The 14812-nt window shown below is 58.7% G+C and overlaps 3 protein-coding genes across 3 annotated transcripts; 2 read left to right on the forward strand and 1 right to left on the reverse strand.

Annotated features, from left to right (window-relative positions):
• Positions 1–2050: 2050 nt before the first annotated feature.
• On the forward strand, positions 2051–5239 carry BKCO1_5000167 (uncharacterized protein; the record flags this gene model as incomplete). Its single annotated transcript, XM_020276753.1, has 1 exon — positions 2051–5239. The coding sequence occupies one exon, from the start codon at positions 2051–2053 to the stop codon at positions 5237–5239; it is 3189 nt and encodes a 1062-aa protein (XP_020134037.1).
• A 153-nt stretch (positions 5240–5392) lies between these two features.
• On the reverse strand, positions 5393–7553 carry BKCO1_5000168 (vacuolar fusion protein mon1; the record flags this gene model as incomplete). Its single annotated transcript, XM_020276754.1, has 4 exons — positions 5393–5636; positions 5689–5870; positions 5924–6798; positions 6854–7553. The coding sequence occupies 4 exons, from the start codon at positions 7551–7553 to the stop codon at positions 5393–5395; spliced, it is 2001 nt and encodes a 666-aa protein (XP_020134043.1).
• A 1064-nt stretch (positions 7554–8617) lies between these two features.
• BKCO1_5000169 (map kinase kinase kinase) lies at positions 8618–13723 on the forward strand (the record flags this gene model as incomplete). The annotated part of the gene is made up of 1 exon (XM_020276755.1): positions 8618–13723. One exon carries the CDS (start codon positions 8618–8620, stop codon positions 13721–13723), a length of 5106 nt encoding a protein of 1701 aa, XP_020134042.1.
• Between the last annotated feature and the right edge of the window lie 1089 nt (positions 13724–14812).

The raw sequence follows: 14812 nt of genomic DNA on the forward strand, positions 1-14812 counted from the left end.
GCTCTAGACTTGGCAAAGGCTTTTTTTTTTTCCTTCTCTCTCCTTTTTCCCATGGATGTGCGGGGCAATGCAGCTGGAATGTCTGGTTGCGAACGGCGGGAAGGATGACGGAAGAAGGTCTAGTGCGCGCGGGACGGGACAATCAGGGGAAAGTCTCCATTCGTCGCTTATGCGGTATATAGTATGGTTTGAGATTAGCAGGCCTTATAGGTGTATGTTAGCATGATGGCAGCAGCAGATTATAAAAAAGAAAGGATTGTTTATATGTCATGGGGAATGGTTGTTGACGGTGGCGACATGAGGACGGATTAAACTTCTGGCGATGGCGCTCGCCTTGATTTTCCTGCGTTCCACTGACTTTGATATGGAAACGCGTGCGTTTTGCCTTCCCTATGCCCATGCTCTCGGGTCTTAGCCGTTTTCGGCGACAGGGCGATGAACGAGGGCATCATCAGCCACGATGACGATAGTTTTCGCGTCCAACGGAAGGCTCCAGTCGCTCTCTCTAAAAACTACTCTGCTGTTTTCCTTGTTCTATATCTTTTGATAGATGCGAACATGTGATTGGGACGGTCACGTTGATGCTGCCCTTAAAAAGAGTTTGCATTCTCTGTTGTTGTTGTTGTTTTTACCTTGACGGTTTCTTGTGACAGTTTGTATGTGCAACACCTATGTACTCACTACGTGCTGGGCACGTCTTTCTACCGCCCTGATTTCCTTAACTTATTTGTCCAACCATCAGATTTCTACCATCCCCTCACCCCCACATGTCATTCTAGATTTAGGCACTAGGAATTTGTGGATCTATCCAGTAGTCTCAGTTTAGCTGAGCATCTGCCGGATTCGGTTACGAAAAGAGAGAGTGAAAAAAAAGAAAATAGTCGGGAGTACAAAATACAACAAGACGTTACGGATCCGGCCTGTCTCAGAAACAGAATTTCGAACTCATTCCTCATCTTTTCCTCGTTTTTTTTTTCTTTCTTTCTTGCTTTCCTAAATATTATACATTGGATTAAGCCCCGCGAGATTTTGTTGTTTGGCGGGGGTGGCTGTTTGTTCACTCTCACCGTCGCTCGTTGGACGACCGGGACGAAGTCAGGCAGGACGAAAAACGAAAAAAGAGAAATACCACATCGAGCAACGACCTCTTTCCCTTCGCTTGCGACATCGACCGACTTCTCTCTCGACAGTTTCTTCCTTCGATCGCACACCGGGTCTTTGGCGGGGAAAATCGAGTGTGGCCTGCTGTCAGTGGCTGGCGGTAATTGGCTGTTGCGGTGTCGAGTCGAAACGCAAGCCTTATATCTGGACGCGGAGGTCAACGTGGACGAGGAAGACAGAGGGAGGCGAGCAACAGGCAGGGATCAAGAGGAGGGGCCGAGATCAACCACGTGGTTGGTTGTGCGTGGAGCGTCTTGGTTTCGGCTTTGGAAGGCGAGATCGAGATTGCCGGGGCTGCGAGGTGAGTGATTGCGCACCGTTTCTCTGCTCCCCTTGCGATTGCGACGGTGACGATGCGGTGGTGCGGCCGCCGCTTGTCGTTCGCAAGTCTGACCATCTGACGTGAGGAAGGAGTGACAGGGGTCACGCAACACGAGTGGAGTTGCCAGGACGTGGCGGAGTACTGCCTACGTACTAGGCCACACAAAAGAGGAAGAATCGCTACTGGATTGCCCTGCATTCGGAAAAGACGCCCACACCGCAGACGCGTATAATCATCGGTACCCCGCCCGGACGTGAGGGTCAAGTACATACAAGGGCCTGCATCGCATTGTGCATCCGCGCGCAAGGAAGAAGGAGGGGTGAAAGCGCCGTCTTGTTTTCAACATCTCCAGCCTGATCCCACGCTCCACACGCTCGGCTTTCTGCCTATCGGATCTCTCCTGCTCTCTCTTCGTCTTCGCAGCATCGACAAAAGGCGCCGCCGCGCGGGTTGAGCTCCCATAGTAAACCAAAAAAAAAAAAAAATCAAACGAAGGAACGAACGAAGCACTCTTTCTCCGTCCGAACATCGTGGAATACAGCAGACTTCAAAAAAAAAAGAATCAAGATGGTCGAAGACATCAGCCCCACCACCAGATCCCCCGACCCGCACTCTGCGCCGCCGCCATCATCATCACCACCACACCCCCAGCAGCACCAAAACCAGCACCAAAACCTCTTCTCCCGCTTCCGCCTCACCAACCCCTTCGCCTCCTCTCCCAACGCAACATCCACCACCGACGGCAACTCCCGCCGCAAGAGCAGCACGAAGATGCCCAACCCCACGAGCCCCGCCAACCCATCCTTCGGCATGACCGGCCCCGGCGGCAGCAGCAACAGCAGCAGCAGCAGCGACGACAAGCCGACGCTACTAAAAAAGAAGCCGAAGAAGACGACGAAACAAGCCGGCGGCGCCGGCGGCGGCGGCGGCATGAGCAAGCTCCCGTGGCGAAAAGACAGCAGCATCGGCGTCGGCATCAGCAGTACTCCTACCACCGCTTCCGCACTGGCAGCAGCCTCGCGCTCGGCCAGCGCGTCGACGACGCACCTGCCGTTGATGACCGAGGACGTTTCTTCGCCCGCCGCCGCCGCGACGGCTGGGGCGGAAAGCGGCGGCGGCGGCGGCGGTAACGGCGGCGGCGGTGGAACCCGCGGCGGTGGCGGTTTCGTGCGCACCATCAAGCGGACGGCGTCGGCGGGGAGCTTGGGGAAGATGCTTGGGGATCGATTGCGCGGGGTCACGTCGTCGACGACGACCACGACGGGGGCGGCTACGGCTACGGCTACGGCTACGAAAGGGAAGGGGAGGACGGGTGGCGGTGCCGGCGGCGGGGCTGCGGACGCTACTGCGGGTCAGGCGGCGGCGGTGTCGTCGTCGTCGTCGTCGTCGATGGGAGCGGCGTGGCAGAAGGCGAGGAAGAGGTTTAGCGCGGGGAGTGGTGGTGTTGGTGCCGGTGGAGCGGATGCCGGCGCGGGTGCGGAAAACGATGCCACTGCTGGTGGGCAGCGGCAGCAGCAGCGGCAGCAGCAGGAAGAGGAGGGGGCAGACGATGATGATGATGATGATGAGAGGCCGCTGCAGAGCAGCAGGCCGGCCAGCGCGGCGAGCGGGGGGTTGTTGAGCAGGAGTAATGCGGTGGTCAATGGACACGGTCGCGGCTGCGGCCATCATGGAAAGGGGAGGGGCAGTTGGGGGAGCATTGCTGCTTCGGCTTCGGCTTCTGCTTCTCCCTCTTCTCACTCTTCCTCTTCCCCGTCTGCGGATGCTGGGGCGAGCAGGAACGGTGCCGGTGATAATGGTGGTGGCCACATCTCGTTCTCCAACTGTGCCGACGTGACGGATGAAGCCGTCGCGAACGCCGATGCTGCGGTGTCGCCGCACAAGGGGTTCCGGCGGCGCAAGACGTCGGCCACGCTGCAGGGGCTCACGGCCGGGAAGGGACTGGGACTCGGGCTGGGCGGTTCGGGGCTGGCCATGACGCCGTCGACAGCTGCTGCAGCTACGACACCAGCAGCACCAGCAGCAGCAGAGAACGAGGAGGCCGAGAAAGAGAAACCCAACACGCTCGACGGCGTGTTCGCCAACAGCCTCACCGCCGACAACCTGACCGCCGCCGCTGCGTCGAAGAAGAATGACAGCGCCGAGGCGACTGGTACTACTGCAGCAGCAGCAGCCGGCAACAGCAGCAACAGCAGCAAGAAGAACAGAAGCGTCTCCAACGCCGCCGACTCGCTGGCCCGACGCATGAAAATCCATCGTACAGCCAAGCGCAGCTCCTCCCTCGACCCCACGATGCACCTCGGCGGCGGCAGCGGCAGCAACACCAAGGCCAAAGCCAACGCCAACACCAACACCCGCATCGCCCGCGGCCGCAGCAAGTCCGACAGCGCCAGCGGCCTCCTCGCCACCTCCGCCAAGCTGATGCGCTACCGGCCGTTCCTGACCGCCGGCGCCAACAGCAGCAGCAGAACCACGGCCAACCGGCTCCTCACCCACCCCAACGCGTCGACCACGGCGCTCCGCGGGCCCTCGCGCACGCCGTCGTCCGAGTCCGGCCGCAGCCTGCCCGCCTCGGCCGCCCGCCACCACGGCTTCCAGCCGTCCGGCTGCATCGCCCACCCCGCCGGCCTGACGAGCCTGTCCAGCCCGAACCTGCTGCTGCCCGACATCAGTGCCGCTACCGCCATCACCACCGTGGACACCGACGACGACAGCGACGAGCGCCACCAGCGGCAGGCCGAGGCGGCGGCCCCGACGCCCGTGTCTTCTCCAGCCGCCGCTGTCGCTGCTGCTGCTGCTGCTGCTGTTGTTGTCGGGAACGCCCGCGAGCAGCGCAGCGGCGGTGGCGGCGGTGCCATGAGGCAGATGATGTCGCTGCGCAGCGGCGGCGGCGGCAAGAGGAAGAGCAATAGCAGTAGTAGCAACGGCAGCGGCAGCAACAACGGCCATCGCAACGCCCAGGTCGACCCCTCGCCGCCCATGCTGCCTGAGTTGCCGCGGAGCGGGGACGACCTGCTGGGCGACTTCTCCATGCCGGAGCTCGAGCGCGTCGAGGGCGCCGGCGGGGAGGCCGAGTGGGTGGACAAGGGGACGGGGAGGGTGTTGGGTAAGGGGCACGGCGGCGGCGACGACGACGGGCAGGCGGCGGTGGCGAGGAAGGGGACGGTGGAGAGTGGTCGGCGGAAGATGGGGGGCGAGGTCGTGGTGGCGAGTGATCGTGCGGATAGGGAGGAGGAGCAGCGGCGGCGGCGACGGCCGCAGCCGCCGCCGCCTTCGTGGTCGGCGTCCGCGTCCCTGGCGGATGGGGACCAGGCGAAGAGGACGGAGATTTGGGTCGAAGAGGTGAAGAGGGAGGGCATGGCCGAGGACGTGGAGCCCGGCGCCCGTGTGGATGGGGGCGTGGTCAGCGGCAGTAGTGGTGGAGACTGCAGGCTGCTTGGTGCGGAGCTCCGCTCTTCTTCGGCGAGGAGCCTGACCCCACGGCCGAATCCCGCACAGATTGCCGCTGCCCACGAGCTTGCCGTCAGAGGCCGGGCGACGCTCGTGGAGCCCGGGAACAGGAAGCTGCATGATCGCATCATTCCGTCTCAGGGGTCGTCGGTGTACTCGGCGCCAGGTACCTCGCCCTTGACTCCACCAACGTCTTCCGGCACCCCGATTCCCCAGGACAACGACTATGTCAAGGATATCGAGACTGAGCTTGTCGACGACAGATGGGTGGATTACGGACCACTCAACGAGGTGAGGATGCTGTAGGGTCAGATGGAAAATTGTCGTGAATTGCGTTTCGAAGAAACCGAAATCAAAAGCATGAAAAATAGAAGTCATTTAGTTACCTGCATAAATTCACCGAGGTTGTGACGAACTCATCCATTGTTGCTTAGTACATGACACACTCCTAAATTGGGCCTAAAACACCGCGCCTCCAATGATGAAGACACGTTCTTCTTCTCGTCGCACCCAGTGGATGACCTTATTGGCCGCCTGTGCTAGTGCTGCGCGAGATGTTGTTCCAGGTGCGATGGCATATAGTTCGAAGAGGGGCGTCGTCCACGCGAGACTGATGTGGTGTGTACTTGTGCCGTGGTGAATCTTGAGGTGAGTGGGCCGGGTGTGCAAGTGTGAATGAAGTTGTGCGTAGAGGCTTATGAGACTGAAGCAATCCTCGTTAGATTATGCCATCGAGCAAAAGCGCAATCACTTACAGGCGGCGGTCCAGCTCTGTCTTGAAGTATGGGTCGTACGACGGCATGGTGAACTGTACATTGCCACGGGACTTGTAGATAAAATGTCGAAGAACGGTGCCCGGGACGATATCTGTGCATGAGAGTCGACCTCGGTTGACGGCTGTTCGGATGGCCTGGAGGCTGCCATTCTTCTCGAGTTGCTGCATACAACATTAGTTGGATTGTACGTTTATGTTGAAGCTAGTGAACGTACGTTGACCAATTGGTCCCTCATCTCTCTCATCTCGAAGAAACTTTCTTTGTTCGCACTGATTAGGAGTATTGCGACCTCATCCTCTTGCGCCGATGAGGTCGACGGCCGCTCCGCGGTGGGGTCCAGGTTCTTTTCGTTGACGTTTATGAAGCTGACGTACATGTAAAGGTATCCGGTGTTGTTAAAGCCTGGAAGACAAAGGGGAATCCAGTTCTCGCCCCCCGCCGCCTTCACGCTACCTGCTTCGAAGAGCATGTTGAAGATGAGCTGGAGATCACCGGGATGAAGGGAATGCTTTTTCGGTCGCACCACGCTAACGAGGCGGCCGGCTGCGACCAGCAGCCCATAGAGGAGGTTGGGGGAGCGCGTTTGGAGGAGGGTGTTGTCAATCACTTTGCGGTGCGATTTTCTCAATCGCAAGCACTCAAGCGCAGAGAGAAGGGTGGATGGCGAGCCGCGCGTGAAGCCGTCGGCCAGAGCCGACAGGAGCGTCTCGGTGCCTTGCAACGGCCTTCGCAGGTCTGTGGATGCCCTGTTACGGAACATGCGTTCCATGCTGGGCAGGGTGAGGGTGGAGAGGATCTGCATGTACAATGACTCCAGCTGCGTCCGCAGCTGGCCATCACTTTCATCAAGCTTGCTGATGGCTACTAGATTCAGCGGGCCCTTGGACAGGACGACAAAACGCACACCCCCCGCGGTGAATCCCTTGAGCACGTTATCGGCATCTTGGTAGAAGGAGATGATGGTCTGTACAACGCCGATTGTGTTTGCGATGAGCTGGTCGTCACCGTGTCGACTGTATATGGGCTTTCCGGCGGAGGACAGAATCAGGTAGTGCTTCAATTTGGATCTCCATTGATACGTCAAAACCTCTGCATGCAGTAGGACCATCAGCGAGCTTCTTCTGGTGCGGGAGGACCGCCTGACCTTCGTTTGAACCATCTGCCCTGAACTCCTCCAGCTCGTCGAACTCGCGTTCGAAAGCCACCCTGAATGAAGGATCTTCGGGAAACAGCGCCGCCTCATTGTCTACATTTGGGAAAGCAGCCCCCAGCGATTTCCACACCGAGCTCTCCTGCCCGGGCATGACCTCTTCGAGTATGCTCTCTACATCAGCGCCGGCCTCCAGCGTCGGGACATAGCTCTTCACGCTCGTGGCATCGCCGAATTCGCTGGCGTTGGCGCTTGGGCCGATTCGGGGGCTGTTGAAGGAGAAGCGGCGCGAGGCGGGCGACGAGATGACATCACGCAACATGTCGCTGTAGGACTGCACGTCATGGATGGACAGGGCGGTGGTGGCCTTGGACTGCAGCGTGGGGCGGGGTGAGCCGTTGGCGCTGGCGCTGAAGCGGAACGAATCTGTCGACGCCTTCGCGGTCAGATTGCGCGGGCGTGGTGGCAGCGGCGGCGGCGTGCCCTCGCGCGACGGGCCCGGCGGCGCGTCTCCCTCTGCAGCCGGGCGGCCAGGGTCGTCGGGAGCATGGGGATCGAAGTCTCTGGCCGCCGTGGTGGCTTCGGGCTCGCCGTCTCCGCCGTGGCTCGAGCTTGGGCGCGGGCTGTCGGGCTCTGCGGGCTCTGCGGGCGCTGCAGGGGCGGGCTGCGGCTCCGCGGGCGGCGGCTCAGCCATGGACGGGCGCGGCGACGTCGAGCGGCACACGGGCAGTCAGTCGGGCATGGGCGCGGGCGCCGGGGCGGGCTCGTTGCGGTGCGCGCGGTGGAGGTCGAGGTGTGGGAGTCGGCGGCAGTGAGCGACGCTGGGGCGCGAGTAAGGCCGGGGTGCTGGGCTGGCCCGTCGGGAAGTTGATGCGCTAAGGCAACCTTCCGCAGCGCGCGACTGGTCTCTGCCTCAGCTGGGGGCAGCCATTGTGCACTCGAGCTGCGCGCTGCCACGTCTGACCACCCCAAGCCCGACAATTCGCGCACGTCGTCGTCGCCTTCGCCGCCGTCCCCGTCGAGCTCTCCCTCGCGCGCCTCCCGCTGGCGACCGACCCCTCGTTCGCCGGCTGTAGTGCGAAAGCGACCCTCATCTCCGCCCCTCACGCCTGCCGCCTGAGGCCTCGTATCAGGCGCCGCCCGCCAGCGAAACCCCCGACTGCGCCCACAGCTCCCAGACACCAGCCCGCCCGCCCACGACCGCGCCCGAGACCCCCAGGGCCCACGACCGCAGCTCCCCGCGCCTCTCTCGACCGCACCGCACAATTGCGCCGCCTGGCTGAGCCGTCACATGCGCGCCGGCTGAGCCGTCTACTGGCAGTGCCGCCAGGTCAACACCTGCCTCGCCCAGCGCCCAGCCAACGCGCCCTGCCCCGTCGCCCGCGACTCGGGAATACGGCGCTTTGATCGACGCACCTCGATGCTGTGGCCTTCGTCCGGAAAAAGTGCTCCTCCCCCCTATAGGAGCCTTTACGAGCGACGATTTTTCTCATGACCGGTTCATGAGCTAGACGCAACAGATACATAAAAAGACCATTTCAATTGCAAGCGCCCCCGCGCAGACGCCGTCCTGCCGAGTTTGCGCGCGCCCCGATCCCGCCACAGACGTCCGGTCTCGCGCGCACAAAGAGCAGCGTCCGGCTTGGAAGACGTTGGCGGCGCCCGTCACTTGCAGCCCGCGCGCAGCTGCTTGGACTCTGACCTCGCCGCCAGTGCTTTGGAAGGCTTAAGCGCCCCCTCCACTCCATTTCTCCAACCATGCATAGCTCACGGCAGCAATACATACCGCCTCCCCCACCGCCTGGCCAGCCTTCCACCTCTCATGGCATGACATTGCCGCCGCCGCCGCCTCGCCCTGCGACAAGCGGTGCCCACGGGGGATATTCTCTGCCAGGCCCGCCGCCGGGAGGCCCGCCAACAACATACTGGAACAGATCGAATTATCCGCCGCCACCAAACAACGCGGCACCACATCCTACATACAACCCGAATGCCTACAATACGTACCAACAGCAACAGCAACAACAGCAACAGCAGCAGCAGCAGCAGCAAGCAAGTTACTTAAGCAATCAGCTTCCCCCAGAGGGTCAGCCGTTGACGTCGGCAACGTACATTCCCTTTGGTGAATCCTTTGGCCCAGGTGTTGGAATCCCGCCGCTCCACACGCAGTCCGACTACTCCAACAATTACTACTATCCATACCAACAAGACCTGGGCCAATCGACAGACAATAGCTCGAGAGGAACCCTAAGCACCGCCCTGCACACGCCGCCCGAAGAGCTCAGCACTACAAATTATCAAAACGGCACTTACCATCAAGCGCCCGTTCACCGCCAGTCGCTGCACGGTGAAGGGAACCCAGTCGACGTACCGCTTTCCCCGTCGGACCCTGCTTGGCAATGGCCTTTGGATCGCGTGCTCATATGGCTTGCCACAAACGGTTTCTCCAACGACTGGCAAGAGACGTTCAAGCAGCTGGATCTGCACGGATCTGCGTTTCTTGACTTGGGCAGAGGGCACGGTCCCAAGGGCAACGTGGCTATGATGCATCAAACAATCTTTCCGAAGCTGGCTGAAATTAGCAAGGCGAGTGGAACCAATTGGGAGTTGTCTCGGGACCGTGATGAAGGCAAGCGGCTACGCCGGCTTGTCAAGACCATCGTGGACAATGGAGGCCACTCGGGAAGCGCAAGGCTTCCAAACAGGCGTGCCTCTAGGACGTTTGGGCCAACCACCACCATGTCCGCTGGCACAGAAGGCACCATGGAGAGCTCCCCGAACCTCAACCAGTCGGCTGAGTTCGACCGCTCTAACCCCCCAACAGCCGGCGTCGACGTGGAGAGTCCCGGAAAGCACGGGCAGTTAGGTGGGTTTCATTCTCCTGCGACAAGCAATCCGAGACGCTTCTCGAACCAGCGCAATTTCACGGTCCCGTCACTGAGTCAGCCCGATCACGTGTCAGAAACGTCGAATAGGAGCGTGTACACGGAGAAGATCTTGAGACAGCTGGGGGATGGCACGTCATCTAAAAGACACAGCCCGAACGCGTCTGGTGATTACGGCGGCCCAAGGTCCGCCAGCCCACAGCACAGTCCAGGGCTGGGCGCCGCAAATCTCGCTGTGGGTCAGCTCGCGCAACAGAAAAGTAGATATTACGGCGGCCATGACCGAGCCAACTCTTCCGAGTCAACCGCTTCGAACCTTGTCGCATATGGTCCATATCCAGTGTCTGGTCCACTTTCGGCAAAACTGGAAGGGAGGCGTAACGGCATTGAAGGCGCCCGTCCCGTGGATGCCACAGGTCGTCATTACAGCCAGGATCCTGAAAGGAGTGCTAAGGAGCATAAAAGCTTCCTTTCCACCTTGCGGTTACCCGGGAAGAAGAGGAGGGACGAGAACCATCCATCACCGGACGAGTCCAGCATTGAGTCGCCTACCAGCCCCAACACAGGCATGCGTCACCTACCGCCGAATGCGCCCTACAAGGGAACGAGCTTAAACTCCAGCGACACGTCGTTGAACGAGCGTCCGCCATCCAGAAGGTCCGCACAGAATGATTCCGACACGACCCACGGCATGCGCCCTCGAGCTCCAACAAGAGAATCGGAGCCCAGACTTGTGGAGCCCAGGAGGTTCTTTTTCGTAACTCCTGATGGCTGGAACTACAGGCTTGTCGATGTCACTGGCATCGATTCCGCCGCCAAATTGCGGGAGCACATCTGCTGGAACCTCTCGATACAGAATAGCAAGGACGCTACTCTTCACCTGACATCGCCTGGCCAGACCGAACACGATGAAGCGCTTTCAGATGCCCTTCTCATGCAAGCCCGTCGGATCGCCGACGGTTCGGGAACGCTTAAGGTCTACGTCAACGTGCCTCTCCCACCAGCTGGCCCATCCGCCATTGGGCTTGGAGTGAGTGGTACCTCACCTTACGGCCGCATGTCATTAACTGGGAATGCCCTTCATCCGGATACTCTGGCACGGCTCAGTATGGCAGGAAACCACCATGTGGACTCTCCGAGGTCTGGAGATTCAACATTGGTTCCTGCCCAGTGGCGGGACAACAAGCACTATCCCCATATCCCGAAGACCGAGGAGCCTCCAGCAGTGGTGCCGAAATCGGATCCGCAATGGGATTCTGGAAACAATCAGTTCTCGGAACAAGAGCGAAAGGACATTCTCGAAGCCGCCGCCGAGGCGCATCGGCGCGAGACGGCCAAGAAGCAGAAAGAGTATCTGGACAGGAGAAGAAGGGCGATTGCGAAGGAAGCGTCGCCTATCGACCCGCCGAGTGCGTTGGGTTACATCCGGAAAGAAGTGATCGACTTCGACGAGCGCCGCGATTCCCCATACGAAGATGGCAGGAGGCCGGATGGTTTCGAGCGCGGCAGACCCAAGCAGCAACTTATGCCGCTCAGAGACCCCCCGCCTGCACCGAAGGTTGAGACGGAGACGTTAATCAAGGCAAACTCGCTCAGCAAGCGAGAGGGCAAGGGACGAGACTCGTGGCCAGAGGACGAATCATCAGGCAAGAGGGGCTCTGGCGAGCATCCCGGTTCTGACACCGAAAAACCCTCTCGCCGCTTAGCTATCCCGGAGACGCCACTTGTTTCGATGGGCATTGGTGCTGCGCTTCTGGGAGTCGGGAAGATTGGCGGTATGGTTGGCGCACCTTCGCGCCGACACCCCGTCAAGCCTAGCCCTACCCTTGGCGCGTCTCCTTCTTTCTTCACGCCCACGGACAAAGATGGTAAACCTCCGAGATCTATGGCAATGGTCGATTTCAGTCATACTGCGCCTCGTAGTGGAAGTCCAGGTGGGTCCCCTCGCAGTCCAGGCGACATAACAATGAGCAAAGGCAAAGTTCCGTTCGTGATTCCTGACTATGTACAAGCCGCCCAAGACCGCACGTCGCCAGAAAAGCCCTCGTTATCGTTAGAAATGCCCCAAAACGCCGCCGTATCGAAGCTTAAACAGCTCGAAGACGCGTCGAACAACTCGCCAGACGTTAGCCCGAGCACCGCCCATCCGAACGAAAGCGACCTCCACCGAATGATGTCGACGCGCTCGTACGGTCCGAATTTGGATTTTAAAGAGGACCCTGTCGAGTTTTCTCAATCACCTGCTGCTGCCGCTGACGATTCAGATGACGACTCGGATGATGGCCTTTTCGCGATACCGCTTACACACAAGACCCCGCCACCCGCGACAACAAGCAGTAGCTCACCTACCCTCAACGACGAACCAACCGAGCGCCCCCCTATGGCAATCAGAACGCCGTCCAAAGTCCGCATTCAGTCGCCGGAAAGAACGCACAGCGATCATGAGGAGATGAAGGACAGAAGCCGGAGCATCGAAAGGTTCATTCCCCACGCCGGGGGCTCAGCACCTTGGTCTCTCGATTCGCCCGAGGAGGGCAGGGCTTTCAACAGGCGGGAATCCTTTGCCAGCGACATCTGGGCCAACCGTCCTCCGCCCGAGGCCCTCGTGGAGCACCTCGACGACCTGTTTCCGAACGTCAACCTGGATCAACCGATTATGGATGAAGACGTGCCTGGTTCGCCAGCGTCGCCTTCGTCTGAAGAGAAGAGAGGGCTTGTGGCGTCCCAAGAGCCGAGCCGCCAACCCACCCCGATGTCGGCTCCTGAAGACGAAGGCACCTTGCGTCCTGAGAACGTCTCAAGCTTGCAGCGCGGTGACACTGTCATGTCAATGGCGCACAGGAACATGAGGAAGGCTGGCGGTCTCAGCCGCACCAAGTCGATCCGTGAAACGGTCAAATCGCAATACCAGTCCATGGAACAGAGAGCGGCACCCTCGCGGGTCAATACGCTGAAGTCAGGCGACATCGTCCGCAGAAAGAGTACCAAGATGTTTGGTGCCAGAATTGAGCAAGTCAGGCCGCCTCGCGGAAGCCGCATGATCACACTGGATACCATTCAGGACACCCTCCCCATGAATCCACAGCGCCAGCCAACCTTCAAATGGATGAAGGGTCAACTGATTGGCAAAGGAACGTTTGGCAAGGTGTACCTCGGTATGAACATGACGACTGGAGAGCTGATTGCTGTCAAACAAGTCGAGGTGAAGCCAAATGAGGACAAGGAGAGAATGAAGGAGCTGGTCAAGGCTCTCGATGTCGAGATCGACACGATGCAGCATCTGGATCATCCGAACATTGTGCAGTACCTGGGTTGCGAGCGCCAAGATTCCTCTATTTCTATCTTCCTGGAATATATTCCCGGTGGCAGCGTCGGCAGCTGCCTGCGTAAGCACGGCAAGTTTGAAGAGGCGGTTGTCTCCTCGCTCACGCGCCAAACGCTCAGCGGTCTTGCTTACCTTCACCGCGAGGGCATTCTCCACCGCGATCTCAAGGCTGATAACATTCTGCTTGACCTCGATGGCACCTGCAAGATTTCCGATTTTGGTATCTCCAAGAAGTCAGACAACATCTACGGCAACGACATCACCAACAGCATGCAAGGCTCCGTTTTCTGGATGGCTCCCGAGGTCATCCGCAGCCAGGGCCAGGGCTACAGTGCCAAGGTCGACATCTGGTCCCTGGGCTGCGTGGTGCTCGAGATGTTCGCCGGTCGCCGTCCATGGTCCAAGGAGGAGGCCATCGGTGCCATCTACAAGCTCGGCTCGCTCAACCAGGCGCCGCCGATTCCCGACGACGTCTCGCAGAACATCAGTCCCGCGGCCGTCTCCTTCATGTATGACTGCTTCACAATCGACCCGTCCGACCGACCCACGGCCGACACATTGCTACGCGCGCCTTTCTGCTTCTTCGACCACAACTACAACTTCTTGGATACGGAACTGTACGGGAAGATCAGAGGAGCTTTTGACCACCGTTAAGGCTACTTTTGCCGCCCGTCTGGCTCCGTGTCGATCTTATTGACATTTCTCTACCATTCTTCTTCGCTGCCGAGCTAGTCCTTACGGGGTATATCTTTTTCTTTTTAGTAATATTTTGACCTTCTATTGGATTTGGAGGGATAGGATGCTGTGGATGTTGGGAGTGGGATAAGGGGGTAAGGATGTTCACTATTTTGGGAAAGAAAAAACAGGATACTCTTTCTCGGTTTTGTGGATGGTCATATTATACAGGTTTTAGAAAGAGAGACGAGAGAGCTGTTTTACTGTTGCGTTCAGCCCAACTTTTGTTTGCGGCATCATGCTTCAATCTTTTTCATTTCTTGTTGGATTTTGTTGCGAAGCAAGCTTGTTTTCCTTTTTTCCAATCAAAAATACCCAGAAGCAAGCAGCACGGCGTCAAAGGCAAGGAAGCGTGCTTTGTCATTCTTCTATGTTCACTTGTCTAGCAATATCGACAAACTTCGGTCCAAGTTTTTTTCTTTGTCCTTTCTCCTGCTTCTTTCTTGTCTTTCTTCGCTGAGCGAGCGAGGACAGATGTGCCTCCCCCTTTTTGCTGGATTCTCTTTTCTTTTCTTTTTCTTCTCTGCATTCTATACCTCTCCGTTGCCAACGGTGGCCAGTTCTCCGGCTATTACTTTGTCTTTATCATTTTATATACCGGTTTCGCCTGCTACTGCTTTTCTTTGGATCGTTGCCGCTAGTTGGTACTTCGCGTCGTTGTTGCTAAATGCCGGATGAGCACACACATATTCTCTATTGATCGTTCAGTATGTCGAGAAAGGCACGGACTGCGGGATTTGGGACTGACGAAGGCACAGGTGGAGACGGGGATTGATTGCCCTTGCGTTAGGTAGGGGAGGGGGTTGGATTGGAGGGAGGAGGGGAGGGAGGAAAGGGGTTAGGGGCAAAGTCCTCTTGGGATTTTTGGGGAGCGAAAGAGGGGATAGGGAGAAGGGGCATAATTGATGATAAGGATTACTGTAGAGGGAGCAAGATAGGGAGATGACACCTATCGTTCAAGTGGAAAGTGGACGTAATATTAGAGGAACTTTTAGGTTCCACACAGAT

The sequence above is a fragment of the Diplodia corticola genome (assembly GCF_001883845.1).
Source record: "Diplodia corticola strain CBS 112549 chromosome Unknown scaffold5, whole genome shotgun sequence".
NCBI classification, from domain to species: domain Eukaryota; kingdom Fungi; phylum Ascomycota; class Dothideomycetes; order Botryosphaeriales; family Botryosphaeriaceae; genus Diplodia; species Diplodia corticola.